General features: G+C 37.3%; 1 protein-coding gene across 1 annotated transcript in view; it reads left to right on the plus strand.

The window, feature by feature from the left end:
• GLIS3 (GLIS family zinc finger 3) overlaps positions 1-14,802 on the plus strand; it is a 150,254-nt gene that overhangs the window by 34,539 nt on the left and 100,913 nt on the right. Inside the window, exons 2-3 of the mRNA XM_079330024.1 lie at positions 340-547; positions 4,069-5,158. Coding sequence (XP_079186150.1) covers positions 417-547; positions 4,069-5,158 — 1,221 coding nt within the window. The 5' untranslated portion in view covers positions 340-416. The remainder of the gene's footprint in view (positions 1-339; positions 548-4,068; positions 5,159-14,802) is intronic.

The following is a 14,802-nucleotide window of genomic DNA, read 5'->3' on the forward strand; positions in this document are numbered from 1 at the left end:
GCATGGTGCTGTTCTGGCAGCACTTGGGTTCTCTCTTCCTGCCTTCATAGAGAGCTGTCCCTCAGCTCAGGGCTCTTTCACCTGGTGCTTTCTCTGATGTATTTCCATCATGCCTGGTCTTTAGTTTATCACATGTTTTACACATGCATAATCTATCAATTCCCCTGTAAAATATTGCTGTTTATGTTTTGAGAAGTTTGCAAAATTCTTGTGTTGGTCCCCTGTTTTATCCACATCTGATGATTCCCGTTACTTTCGGGGGTTTGCACAGTGATGTAAGTTCTGTGCCTCATCATGGGTTCATCAGAGATAAATACTAACCTGCTTTGTTTATTTTAGGAGGTCTTGGTTATGGACACAAGTGCAAGTCCATTGGAAAAAGCAGGAGCAGCCATGCAGTAGTCACCAGCAGTCCCATGACAGTTCAGCAGCTGGGACCTCCTTCTCCTTCAGAGAATCAGCTCTCAACAGCATGCAGCCAGACCAGCCCTAGCTCACAAAGGTCTATGGATGCTTCCAGCCTGAGTGCTTCTCCATCAGATACAAGGTCCTCAACTGCCTTTCCATATTCAGTACTTTAAGAGGAGGGGGTTTTAATTCTTCTGTAATTAAAATGAGATATTTCTGATTATTAAAATCAGAAAATCATTCTCTGTTACGCCACGGGAAATTGCATTCCATGCAATTTAATTCAGATAGTACTGTTATAATCATACTTCATTCAAATACTGGGTGAAATTTTGCCACACAAAATCTGTCGATGATAGGATTTTTTTATTAGATAAAGGCTGTTCTGTAGTCACAATCTAGATTTTTGTACTAGGTATACGAAGTGTTATGGAGGATGAAAGCAGAAATAGTCCACATGATACATCTACAACAGTACTAAGTGTGGCATGTTTGTGCCTTTCAAACAACACCAAGGACAGACAAAAAAATCCATAAATGCTCTGCACATGTTCCTCTCTCCTTATCAGATTTTTTTGCTTTCAAATGGTTTGTTTACATAATTAATCAGATCAATTGTCCTTGAAAACTTGTTAGTTTTCCTAGTTCTGTTGAGTAGGTAAAGAAAACTAAGATCATTTCCTGTAAATGTTGCCTTTTTATATCATTACTCCACAGATAAATATTTACTGATTAATTTTAAATGCTTAAATAAGTTTTGAGATTATGACTTTGATTTTTGTGAACAAACATGAATTAGAGGAAGACAGATATTTGAGAACCTCCCTATAAGTACATGAGGTACATCCCTGGATGTTAAACATACAGTGAGAAAATATTCTAGTGTATTATTTTGGAATCTGCATTCCCCATTGCCTACTGAGTTGAAATGTAGTTTCTTATTTACAAAAGAGCACAAGAATTTTCGCTCTCAAAACAGTTTACATTTACTATGTTGCTTTATTACAAGCTGAGGGACATTCCTGAAATAATTAAAATTGGTACTGTGCAAATGTAATGAAACCATGCTTTATTTGCAAGATAATTTTTTACATTTCTGTCACTTTATTTGTGAAGACTGACTCCCCTGGGAAAATGTACAAAATTAATTTTGCTTCCTATGTTGACCTTTCAGGTAGCATCAGATTCTGGTATATAGACCATGTGGGATAAAACCTTCCCCATCTTTTTTGAGTTCCTGCAAAACTTTTTTGGAGTGTTCAGTTGTGTTGCATGAAACCAGATGTAATATTGCCATTGACTTTGACACAGGTCAGAAAAAGACCTAGGAAAGAGCAAAGACTTCTTGACTAGTAAATACAAGAACACAGTTTTCACTGTTCCATGTTTATATTTAAGATTCTGGATTATTCTCTGACATTGTGGCCTCTGTACACGAAGGGAGAATACAATGTAATATGAAATAAACTCTTGTAAATGTTAATGTAAGGTCTGGTCCGAACTCAAGCTGGTTTAGTTTACATTAAGCAGATGCACCAATTAATACCATCTGAGAACCTGGCACATTGGTAGATCTGGTCTCTCATTTTCATATTTTCCCCCTATTAGAAAACTACTAGTCATACTGTAGGCTGAATTTTAAATACATCTTCATTTTTTTGGGAGCTGGAATTTTTATTATTTTGGAATTTAGATGCTGAAGGGCTGCAGCTTTTTCAGAGTAACTGGCTCTTACTTATTGTATACTTGAAATTCCGGCCAGCTTTTTACTTTTGTCTTGTTATGAGACTTTTAAAAAAACAGTTTTCCTTCAGATTCACTGGTGGATATGCCCTTTTGTGTTAGGCATTAGTAGCTTTTTGTATGACACTGGTCGTACTATGCCTCTGATTAAAATTCTTATCAGTACAAAAATAGACTTTTCATTGATGCACAATTTCTTTTTCTTTATTAATAAAAGAGAAAATAAAAATTTAAAGAAAAGCTGGCACAACACCCCCACCCTCTCCTTATGCTTTCTAGGTGTGAGTATATATATCATAGCATATAGAAATAAAACCTTAATTACGCGTCTTGTATTGTTGAAAACTGTGAGTCTGTATTTGTGGTCACAACATACTAGCATGATTTAATTGCCCTATAGTGACCTGTGCTTTAACAAAGCCCATTGACAATAGCCTAAATCAACTTTTTCAGAGTCATCCCTTTAGATCTAAAGGTACACATGACTGACCTGACAGAGCAGTCTCATTTTTCTCATTTCTCTCAATGCTAATTGTAGTCAGCATTCTAACTGTGCTTTTCGCCCATGGCCTGTTTTGCAAGTGCCATTTAAACCCTGATGGAGTAACATAAGGTCCATGACAGTACCCTGCACTGACATTGAATCAGAACAGGATGTTTCTTACTCTGATACAGCAGACCAACCGTGCGTTGCAAAGCAAGTGCCTTGTGCATTTAACCATCTCTCCCACTGGTCACCACTGCAAGGCTTCCTGTTCTTTTAAGCTACATTTTCCCTGTTTGTGAGCTATCTCACAGATATAGAACCTGCAATCTAGTTCCTCTCTCTCTCTCTCCCAGGCAGTGCCAAGCTTCCCCTCCTGTGTCCTTGATCCATCGTTGAAATTTTGTGCTTCCTCAAAGCTGTATTGTGAAAATAGTAAAAGCTAGTAGGCAGTAGAAGCTTCTGTGAGATTGTCAGGTTTATCTGGATACATAGCCAGTTCTTCCTATTTTAAGAGCTCCTCTTATAAAAATAGAAATTTATATAGTGATAGCACCACTAGCTGTCAGAAAATCCACGTCTTCCTGGTTGTGAATTGAAAACTAAGAAATAAATCCAGTTAACCTTTAGCCAGCATTTACAGCCCTGAATCAGGAGCCTTGATATCCCTTTTATTTCCTTTTCATCCCTTTCTGTAGTAAACAATACGTTTAAGAGCCTATGTGTTGAGAGTTTTTAAGCTATCCAAAGAATATTTTCAACGTAAAGAAGTTTCATAGTATCTCTGTGAAAAATGAATGGTAACAATGAGATTACATTTTTGTGAAAAATTTTGATTGCTGATTTGGAGGCACATACATCATCAAATCAAATCTAAGAAACCTCTTCAACCAGTTCTCCTATGTTAATCATTTATTTTGTTTGTTTTGTAAAGTTAGGTGTTATCTCTATTTATAAACTTGATATATAAAGCTTCTATAGGGAAGTATTTGTAGTATTTGTATCCACTACAATTGACAAAGTCATTCAGGTTGAATATTTATTCACTGTGGATTAGTTTTCTTTCTGTTTTTTCAAGCAAAAATTATAGCTGACTCAAATCAGTATGAGTTTCATAGAAGATAGGCTTCAGAAGTCCAAACCTATTTACACCACAATTGATGAAAAGATGTACAAATATTTCTGCAGGGGTGGATCAAGACTCTTTCCAGTAACTTTCTTTCAAAATCTTGAAGTTTTGGGTTCCTAAGTGACCTTTTTACATGTGTATTGTCTTTGTGTAAGTGGGTACATTAACTGAGTGTGCTAAACTTGAGTACTAATATTAAGGAGAATTTTTCTCACATGTAGCCTTTTCTTAATTTTAAGTGTGTGTGAAGGTAAAAGATCTATTTCTGAACTGTCTAACTTACTTTATCATGCCTTTATTTCAGGTCACTCTTGTCATGTGAGTCTCTGGTGTCTACAACGTTAAGCTTGTCAGAAAGTCACCCCCCTTTGAGTGTTGAACAAGAGTGGTCACACAGGTACAGGACACTTTCTTCTGTTCCACCTGACCATGGTTTACAAAATGGCAGTGAGCTGGGGGACTTAATAAATTTTTCGTCTGAAGCATCTATGTCTAGTAACTCATTACCATCCTACTTGTATGGCATGGAAAATAAGAATTCCCCTTATTCTAGTCCTTGCCAGTCCTCAGCCTGGTCTCAGTCGACCCGATCCAAAAAGAGAACACTTTCTCTCTCTCCTCTGTCTGAGGGCATTGGGATCGAGTTCAACACAATCATTCGTACATCCCCAACTTCTCTGGTGGCCTACATCAACAGCTCCAGGGCATCGCCAGTAAACGTCTCCCCACAGCCTGAGGTCTATGGGCATTTTCTGGGAGTGAGAGGAAGCTGCATACCCCAAAACTGTTCTGTTTCAGCTGCCCAGAAAGGCTTCCACATGGCGAATGGCAATGTCCCTTTTCCAGGGTATGTTGAGAACGGGACAGGTGAGTACCACCGGATGCAGCGGCTGGAGCAAGCCAGCTTGCAGATGGTTGCTGCGAATAACATGGTGATCCAGCAGAGTGTGCTGCCCGTGGACAGCCAGACGATGGGCATCCTGAAAAGCGAACAGCTGGATGACTTCTCAGGCGCTGTTGTTGACGCGCCTGTTTCGCCCCTGGCGCTGCCCCCGGCCCCTCAGGGGCCGCCCCCGCCGTACCACGCTCACCAGCGCAGCCTGCCCAGCCGCCCGCGCCCGCCGCCCGCCCCGGGCGCCCCGCTGCAGCAGGACGGCGAGCTGGAGCAGCTCGCTGCCAGGCACGGCTGCTGCTGGGTTGACTGCGGGAAGCTGTACGAGCATCGAGAGGAGCTCGTGCGGCACATAGAGAAGATCCACATTGACCAGAGGAAGGGAGAGGACTTCACCTGCTTCTGGGCTGGGTGCCCTCGAAGGTTCAAGCCATTTAATGCCCGCTACAAGCTGCTGATTCACATGAGAGTCCACTCAGGAGAGAAGCCGAACAAATGCACGGTAAGTCGGAGTTCTGTCTTTCTCACCAACTAAAGGCTGTCTATTGCTTAGGAAAATACAGTGAAGTAGTAACTCTGCCTTCGTTTCTCCCATTTAGTGGTGTACATTTTAAACTAGCTCGTGAGAATGAAAGACTATTCCATCTTCCCACTTAAACAGAAAGGAAAGGTGTTCTTTAATTCAATACATACCAACTTAGACAAAGTTGGATTAGACAGAATGTTGTATTTTCTACATTTATAAACTTTTACTGTAGAGTGCAACAAGTGACATGGTAAATCTTCATAAGGTAAAACTGAAGCACAGTCAGTACTTAAGTGTTTGCATGAAGAATACACGCAGGATAAGTGCTGCAGAATAAATGTCACAATTTATCCTGAAATATTTTTGCATCAGGTTATACCTTTTTGACTTGAGGAATTTTCAAGACCTTACGTAATGTTGCGACAAGAAACTGAGAAGAGCTGGGCATTTTTTAAGGCAGTTGTTTGTTCTACTACTAAAAAATCCAAACCCACATACCTGTTTCTATTAATACAGTAGAAATAAATCCCATAATAATTTTTCTGTTCACAGATACTAGCAGTGAGTATTCAACCCCTGAAGTAATGTTTTTCTTGCTGTTTTTCTTAGGGTCACTGCAAGTCAGTCTAACACATAGGTAATCACATGGGTTAATAATCTGGCTGTAATAAGTTCATGCTTGGTCTCCAGTGCACCATCTATAATCTCTGTAATTCAGATTCTTGAGTTGCCTTACATATGGTCTTACATATTTCGGATAACAATTCATGTATGACAAGGATGACACCTCACTAAGTGCTTATTTAGTATTGTCAGACAGCAGCCTAACCAGTGCAGTTTTGAGTCCCCATCATAAATGATGATGAGTGTATAATTTTTCAGGAATAACCAGTGATTAAAAAAACATGGTTACATGTGGTGAAATTTAAATTGGTGCTTGGAGTCTATATCAGTGTATGCCTTGTTGAACAATTTTTTTAGCATGATGTAGACGTTTGCTTCTACAGTTAAGAGAAAAAGTTTTTTTCTTTTGCTTTTGTTTTTTCAAAGGTTAGTGTCCTGCAGGGTAGAGATGATATCTTTCCAGATTTCTCTCCTGAATTCAAAGAATCTATCGAGGTTATATCATGACACTAGAAGGGCTTTTTACTATTTCCTTTTGTCACACCAGAGCCTCTGCTCTCTGAACACTTTTTAAAGTTCCATAATATTATTTTTCTGCTCTCTGGGTATAGTGGGTCAGGGTTTGCCATTAATTTCAGTTCTTAAGGATTTCTCACCACCTTTATGGGAAGGGAGAGAATGAGGAAAAATAATAATATGAATCAGGAAATGTATTTTTAAAGGGAATATTATATGTAATTAAAGATATGGAGACAGACATCAGCAGATGAGTAAGGATGGGCAACAGGATGAAGCAGGCAGGAGTGATGAAAGAGCATGAAAAAGAGTAAATCCAATTACCCTAGGTCTTCATAATGGAAGAATTATGGTGAAGGTTCCTGTAATATTGGGGAAAACATTGTGTTGGTAACACTCCAGCCTCCCTGCCCTCCCTGTTCAGAAAGGGTGCTTACAATGACTTTCTGATTATAAAGTCTCCCCGAGGAGTCCTTAGCTTTGAAGATCATTCACTGATGATAAATAATGTGTTAGTGGATAAGTTATTTCATATGACAAAGTTTTCGAGATTACTAAGCCAAAATTAAAGTGCACACTAAGTTTTGCTGGGTCAGCAAAAAATAAAGGTGTCTATATCAGCTTCTGAAAGAGTGGTTGCTTTTTAAACATTAGACTGTGATTAATTTTACTGAACTGAAGCAAGAACTGCTGGATAGCACCAAGAAGTTTGCATATCAGAAACAGTACCCATGTACTTACCTTTCTTCCATGTTGAGAACTGTAATGACATGTGGAAATACTGAGGCTGATATGATAAACCTCATAATGTGAGTGTAAATCTGGAACACAGGTCCCATTTCTTGGGATAAACAAGCAGAAATGTCATTCATTAGCATGGTTTGAATTAAATAACTTGCTGCTCTATTCCTTTACCATTTCACAAATGGTGTGAATTTGGAAAAACATATTTGCCTTTCTAATATCCAGCAACTATAGTTTCTTGATATGTTTAGAAAATTTACTTCAGTCAAGCATCATACCTTTCTCACCAAGCAGTGAAATTTGCATCATATCCATGACATGCAAGGTTTTGAACAGAGATTTTAAGTGAGCTATTTGGGAGAACATCTTGGGTAAAAAGAGAATGAAGAATGGTTTCCCAATTAACAATCATGAAACCTCTACAAATTTATGCTTTTGAGTACAATATCAAAACAATCCATTTATAATCATATTTTGTCCAACCAGGGTCTTTCTATAATTTATTTTCTGGTTCTAGGTGTAGCATGCCTGTTTCTCTGAAATTATTATAAACTAATAGTATATATGTCCACTGCAGTTCGCAGTGTAGTAGGAGGCAGTCCAGAAGACCAAGCAGAAAAAGGGAAGGAAAAATGCCAAATATACATCTATTAATTATTAATAAATTATATTAATGAACCGGATTCACTGTAAAGAATGTCTCAGAAGTAGTAAGTCATTGGGAGGAACTATCTTAATGTGATCTGTCAAGACACCCTGCAGTCAAAGGCAGGTGGTTACAGCAGTTATCTTAGCGCCGTCACTCACTAATCATTGTGTAAGCATTGCATGTGTTGATGGTTCCCAGCACTTTGCAAGACTCAATCTTCTCATTGAGCATAAATTGCAGTGAGTCTTAGTGTCGGAATATTTACTTGTCAGTATTGTTTATCTTTGTACTGCTGTGTATTGAAAGTGTATTATTACATATTGTTCTGTATATCCCTACGATTGCTGTGATAGGTCAGTGAGCTTTACATCAGCAAGATTTATGAGATTTCAGGAATTTTTAAGGTGAGGGTTACTTCTAAGCTGCAGTGTTGTAACAATAATAGAGATAATGTGAAATCAGATATGCAACTTCATAAGCTGAACTTTGTAACGTAATTTTGTTCTTCTCTTATTTTTTTGAGATGATGAAATCATGTAGTTCGGAAGAGACTTGAGGACAGCTAGCACTTCAATACTATATATTCTTATCATTAAAACCAGAACCATGCCTGTAGTTAAAATCAGTCAGGTGGCCTCAGCATTTGTTTTACTACATCTGTCACATTCATGACATGGTAATGGATATTTAGTGTCTGCTTCTAAATTTCTTCATATAAAGTAGGTATAGCAGGTTCTTTAGCAGGTATTTTTCTTTTAATCTGTGCATTAGCTTGTACTTTGTAGGAATAAGACAAATAAGAAAAATGTGGATAAAAATTCATAATGAAACATAAATAGTAAGTACAACAGTGGTAGAAATATGATCTCTGACAGCAGAGATTGTATGCCTCACAATGGCATTTAAGGCTTCTATAGATTTTGTTTGGATTAGAAAAAGCTGAATTCCCGGTAGCTGTTGAAACCTCAGAGAAGCAATTGGCAAATCTTTGTCTCAATCTGTGAGCTTATTTTCTACTCAGGTTCCCTTCTTTTATAGAGAACATTTTTACTTTTAAAGTTCAGCTTCAATAAGAGGCATTTAGCCATATTGTCCTATGCAAATATTAAACTTGAAACATTTATTCTGGTATAATCTGGCATGATTTTACAGATAAATTCCAAGCTCACACTTTACAGCTTCATTCAGATGCACTAACAATGGTTCCCCTTTGGAAACCCAGTTCAGTCTTGTTGCTTTCTGTAAACTCTGAGCTATGCTTCAGCCTAATGCCTTTAGTATTGATAGTACTACATGACCACATTTTTTAGTGCAGATGTTTGACATGATATAAACCAATAAAATTGCTAGTATTTCTGTCAGATCCGAGGCAACATTCATTTAACATCTGCTAAACACCTTAAATTATCCCACAACACATCAGTCTGCAAAGCATGTAAAACGGAAGGTATGTGAAAAAAAGAACATGAAATGTAAAATACTTTTTCAATACTTTTCTTTTTTGTGACATAAGCAAGCTTCCTTGGGTGACCATGAGTATTTGGATGGATGTGTGTGTGTTGTTTGAAGAATATGTCCTTGGAAAATGGTGCTTAAGTGGAATTTTTGATTTAAACCAGAAATGCATTCTCTAAGAATGATTGGAAATTTTTTTCCGTCTTTGGGAATTGTGTCTTCATATGGTATCTTATATATAGCATGTGCAAATATTTTACTTACAGTGTATGCCATATTTCTTGGTAAGACCACATCACATTCTATATTGCACTGAATATTGCGTTGTTGATAAAATAGAAACTTTAAACATTTTTTGATTTGTTTTGCCTTATAAGCTTGCAGAAGACTTTTTCACTCTACTAAAGTAGGTAGCACTTGAGCACTTTGTCTTAAACAATGTGACAAGAATGTTAATTTAATTGTTTAGACAAGTTGCTGAAAATTAGAAAGAGCTAAATTTACATTTGCCCGTTGCTGCTTCTTTCACTAACTCAGTAATCACAATGAAACAGAAATACCACAGAAAAAGCAGAGATGTATGATTAATTAGACAGTATCATGGTATATGGATACAGAAAGCTGGGCTTTAGTTGTCAGTTATAAAGCTAAGCCTCCCTAGCTCTCACAAGTTTGTGCAAATTAGTAATCTTCTGGTCATGGTTATGATGTCTTAGCTGTTTAAAGAAAAAACTAATAATGAAGTCTATGTGTGCCTCCACAAACAGCTCAGATGGCATCTAGTCCCAACTAATGAATTTTGCCTCTCAGCAATGGTACTAATGGTCTTTAAATATTATCCTTTCAGTATGAAATATATCCTGTGTTCGTAGTTCAAAATGTAATGATAGTGCTTTTTCTTTGGCTGCTGAAGATGCACAACTTGCACTTGAGTTCAGTGAGGATAAGAGGGTCTCTGGTACCCAGCATATTGACCCTTGATAGCAGAACATCTCCTTAAGCAACCAAAAAATGCAGAGCAAACTCCTGTCTTCATGTGGATGTAGAACTGATGATAGTAAAAAATGGTAGCCAGAGAGCTGTATTTTAGATTTCAGATTAAAATGCTTATGAAACATCTAATTTTATTATTTTTCTTGTAACTGATAATTTTATTTTGATATTAAATATTTGATTCAGCTTTTTTTTTTTTTTGCCTTTTGACTTAGATAATTGAAAAATTTGAAACAGAATTTTCATGAAATTTTGCAAGCAGGCTTATTTTTGGTTTCATTGTAATCCAGAACATGAATGCGAAGTATCCCAAAATAAAAATGAACATCTCTAATTGCACAAGTACTTACGTTTGTGTGGAAAGATTTTTAATTTATTACCTCTCTGTATTTGTTAGGCACAAAAGTATATTTTATTTATTTTTATTTACCTGTGGCATAATTTTAATGAAACATATTTTATATATTTTTAATTGCTATACCAAACTATACATAAATATATAAATAAATTCCTTACTTGAAGTAAGGAATCCTAAAACTTACTTTACATTTGCCAAAATTTCAGCTGCAAGAAATTTGGAGGGTATTCAAGTGTTGGGTTTTTGATTGGTTGGATTTGGATTAGTGTTTTGGGTTTTTGTTTGTTTTTAAACTGGTTTTAAACCAGACAATTACGTGAGTTCAAAGCTGAGAGGGTTGGGAGTAGGGGTAATGTAACTGTAAATATTTTGGAGCATGTTTGTGTGAAGACTGGATTACTCTCCAAGTCATGAAATCTTTTTAGGTAACTTCTGCTATTTCCTGCTGATTTTCTTTTGCCTTTCCAACATCCCTGTTGGGTTGGTGACTGGGCCTGTATCAGGAATAGAGTCATTAAACTTCGAAAGTTTCCATTTAGTGATAGAAAAGGCTAACCATATCTGACGGGAAAACAGAAAATGCACGTTATGATACAGCTACAAAGAAACAGACAGAGACTTTTCCCAGAAAACACAATTCTGTTTTAAAAAAAGTAAGAGAGAAGTAGAGGGAACTAGTTAATAGACAATGCCATTGCAGTGTTACTCCTTCAGAAAGGAAATACAGTTTTACTGAAAAGTAAACACACTGTCAGCTTTATTCAGGTGATTGACACTGATTTCCTCAGGATTAGGGATTTAATTAATGCTTCTGGTGTTCTGTGGAAAACTTCTCAGGCATGTAAGTCTTATGGTATATCTGTGAACATAGGCTTTAATTACAAGTGTTGAGCATTAAGCTGCACAGAACAATCACTGGATTATTTGTACCGAGTAGCTGGGAAGTGGAAAAATGCCAAATAGCTTTTTGCACTAAATATGTTTAGTGCACTACATATGCTTAAGTATGTTGAAGGCCAAGTGCAAATGTTTGCTGAAACATTTGTACACCCTGAGGTACTCTTTGACATTTTTTTTGTTTTTCAGATTTAGTATAAGATATTGTTACTGACTAAATTCTTAAAGCACTCAAGGGAAGGGACTGGCTCTGTTTTTAAGGATAAGTTGCAAAGTTACAAAGACTGAAGTCTTGTAGACTTTAGTAAGATTTGTCCAGGCAGAATCATGCACAATTCAGTGATTCCATTGATTTCTATGACACATCTGGAATCACAGAGCCATCTAGTTTGGAAAAGGCCTTTAAGATCACATAGTCCAACTGTTTACCCAGTACTTGGGAGAAGACAACAACCCCTCTTCATTACAGCTTCATTCATTTTGGAAGTTATAGAGAGCGGTAAGGTCTCTGCTGAGTCTCAAGCACAGTAATCCAAACACTGAGAAAACAAAATCTGTCTTAATTCACTCTGATCCCTGAAGCAATTCTGTCTTATTGCCATTGTAGTCGCAATTAGCTGGGGGGTCATTTAGCAAATGCTGAAAGCTTGTGTGCTAATACAGATACCTGCTTGTAGGGTAGTAGGGTAGGTTTCCAGTGAACTTGGACTGGAAAAGGATTAAGCACTGTTCAGAATGGGATTGTAGTAGACTCTCCCTGTAAGTGGTTGGAAGAGGCACCTTGAACAATGTTGTTACCAAATGCAGCCAGTGCATTAGAGTGCTCTGTCACAGAAACGTGGTTGGTGTTTATTTTGGGTTAACAGGGTTTGAATAACTGTTGAACAAACCTTTCCGAGCAGGGTGCATGGAAACAGGGTGATCTTTCTAGAGCTAGTCACTGCCAGGGTTCAGTCTGTGTCTCTGCTGAGTGCTGGATTAATTAAGAAAAGCAAATTCAGCAAGGAGTTAGTGAGGATGCTGTGACTGTTGTCTCTAGATCTGCAGTGGTCTGTTAAATGCATCAGGGTTTGCTAAATGTTTTTATAACCACCTGGTGATTGCTTTCTGGTACCACTTTTATCCACTCAGAATGCTCACTGTTTCAATTTAGGTCTGATATTTTCTTACCATTGTTTTTATGGATATACAGCAATTTTATTCCATGAGTATTCAGCTCTTGAGAATTAACACTCATAATTGCAAAGTTCAAGATCACAAGTGAATCATTTTAGAGAAATGTCACTGTGGCAAGAAATTTTTTTATGAGTTATTTCTTCATGAAATGTTGAAATGTAATGTTACTCAGCTGTCCATGAAAGAGTATGCTTGATACAGAGTGGTTATAAATAATTTCCCACTATCTTTTTTTCTCATTTTGAATGCTTATTATTGGTCATCAAGTGGCACAAGCTCAAGGAAAAATAACAGCATGCCTTGATGGGTATTTTTGGTTGCAATTCTATTAATATGTTAAAGCAGAATTAAATTTCTTTTTGCTCTATACTATGTTCTTTACTGTTTAACATTTGCAAATTGCCTCCAAGGTTAGACTGATGTTAACATCAAGCATTGCCACTTTTCCTCAAGGTCTGCTGTACTGTCAAAGGATGTCTTTTCCTAATAGCATTCAGGTGTCTGTTTTAAGAAGTTGCAGCTATGCAAACAAGCTTATCTGGGCCAACAATAAAAAAATCATTGATTTTAATTAGGAGTTGTCACATAACAGAAAAAGACAAGGCTCCTTTTGTTCTATTAAAAGCCTGCTTTGCCTGCTTGCAAAAATGCATGGATTTCTTTCCAATGGCTTTACATAATTGGTGTGACAAAGTTTCAGTCCTGTGATCCTAAAGTTTCCAAGGGATTCAGATGCACTTGTCCAACTTTGTTTTAGGTATTTGATGGTAATCTGTTACAGAAGTTGGTAAATGGCATGAACATGAGGTCTGCTTTGTTTGTTTAAAGGAGTAGGATAAGCCTAAACTGAATTAGAGAATATTTATGTTGAGACTGCTGAAATTATTGAGACCGCATTTTTAAAAATGAGCTACTGTTGAGAAACAAGGTTGCTCAGCTCTGACGGTGTCACAAGGACTCTTGAGTTTTGAATGACTGGATAAATGTGGTCTGAATCCATTATGTAAATTAGCAATGTGAGCTGCTAAGTTGTGGCGCTGATTTTGTGCCTGCACCAGTGAAGCAGGTCCAGTATCACGTAAGTTGTCAAGGAGACATACAGATTGAGCAAATACTGTAGAAATCATTATAATTGATAGCCCTGTGGGCACAGTAACTGAAAATATGCAATATCTCCCCAATTAAACTCAGACTGTTAAAGTTAGTTAAATGAATCTCTGTGAAGCCTGGGTTGGAGGACGTGGCATTTCAGGGAATCAGCAGAGAGTTTGGTTCCAAATTAAAAGCAAGCTGTCTGAAGGATTGTTGACCTGCTTTAATTGTGAGAAGGTTCTCAAAAGTCTGTCATGCAAATTTGTGAGCACTGACATTTTCTCTGAAGGCAAAGGTTTTTTAGTTCCAGTTCTGATTGTTACAGTAGCTGAAGGGCCACTGAATGCAAAACTAATCTTGAATAATGAGTCTGAATCATCAGGGATATTGAAAAATGGTGATGGCCACTTTGGACACTCATCTCCCATCATCCTTCAACTATCTACATTGAAAAGCTTTAAAATAGTCTTTGTAAGACTAAGAAGACAGCAGAAATAAACATTATAGCAGGTTCTGTTTACTAACTTAGGTTCTTATACTTCCATCATAATAGTAGCTGGCTACTTTATTTTTTTCATTAGGAAAGGGTAGATGGGTCGTTGAATCCATCAACATGGCTTTTGAAGCTGAATTAAGGTTGAAATGTTAACATTGTGCTACTTCATGTTGCATTTTGCTAGTGTGACAGATCCTCTGTTACCATTAGGCAAAAATACTATCTGGTCAGCAAGGAAGTGGTACACCTGGACATCTTTGAGCCTGAGGGAGATGAGGAAGGCTAAAGTGACCTGAATAAGTAGAATTCTAGGTTGCTTATATGGAAGAGGACAGTGATCATCCAGCCCTTGAAGATTTACATGGCTGTGAGTTCTGATACAATTTTATGTCAAAGATGTTAGGAATATTTGAAGAGGAACAAAAGATAGAAATTAACTGCTTTGATAAAGATAAATAGCTATGAGAACTTGTTGCAGTAAAATCACAGTCTTTATCATGGGTGACTAATAGGTTGTCCATCTCTCAGGCCTTACCTTGAGATATTTTTTTCTTCAATAGTGTGTATGTGACATAACTGAGAAGCATGAGGCCTTTGGTGGCTCAGAGAATGCAAAACGA

This window comes from Erithacus rubecula (genome assembly GCF_903797595.1).
Source record: "Erithacus rubecula genome assembly, chromosome: Z".
Taxonomy (NCBI): Eukaryota; Metazoa; Chordata; class Aves; order Passeriformes; family Muscicapidae; genus Erithacus; species Erithacus rubecula.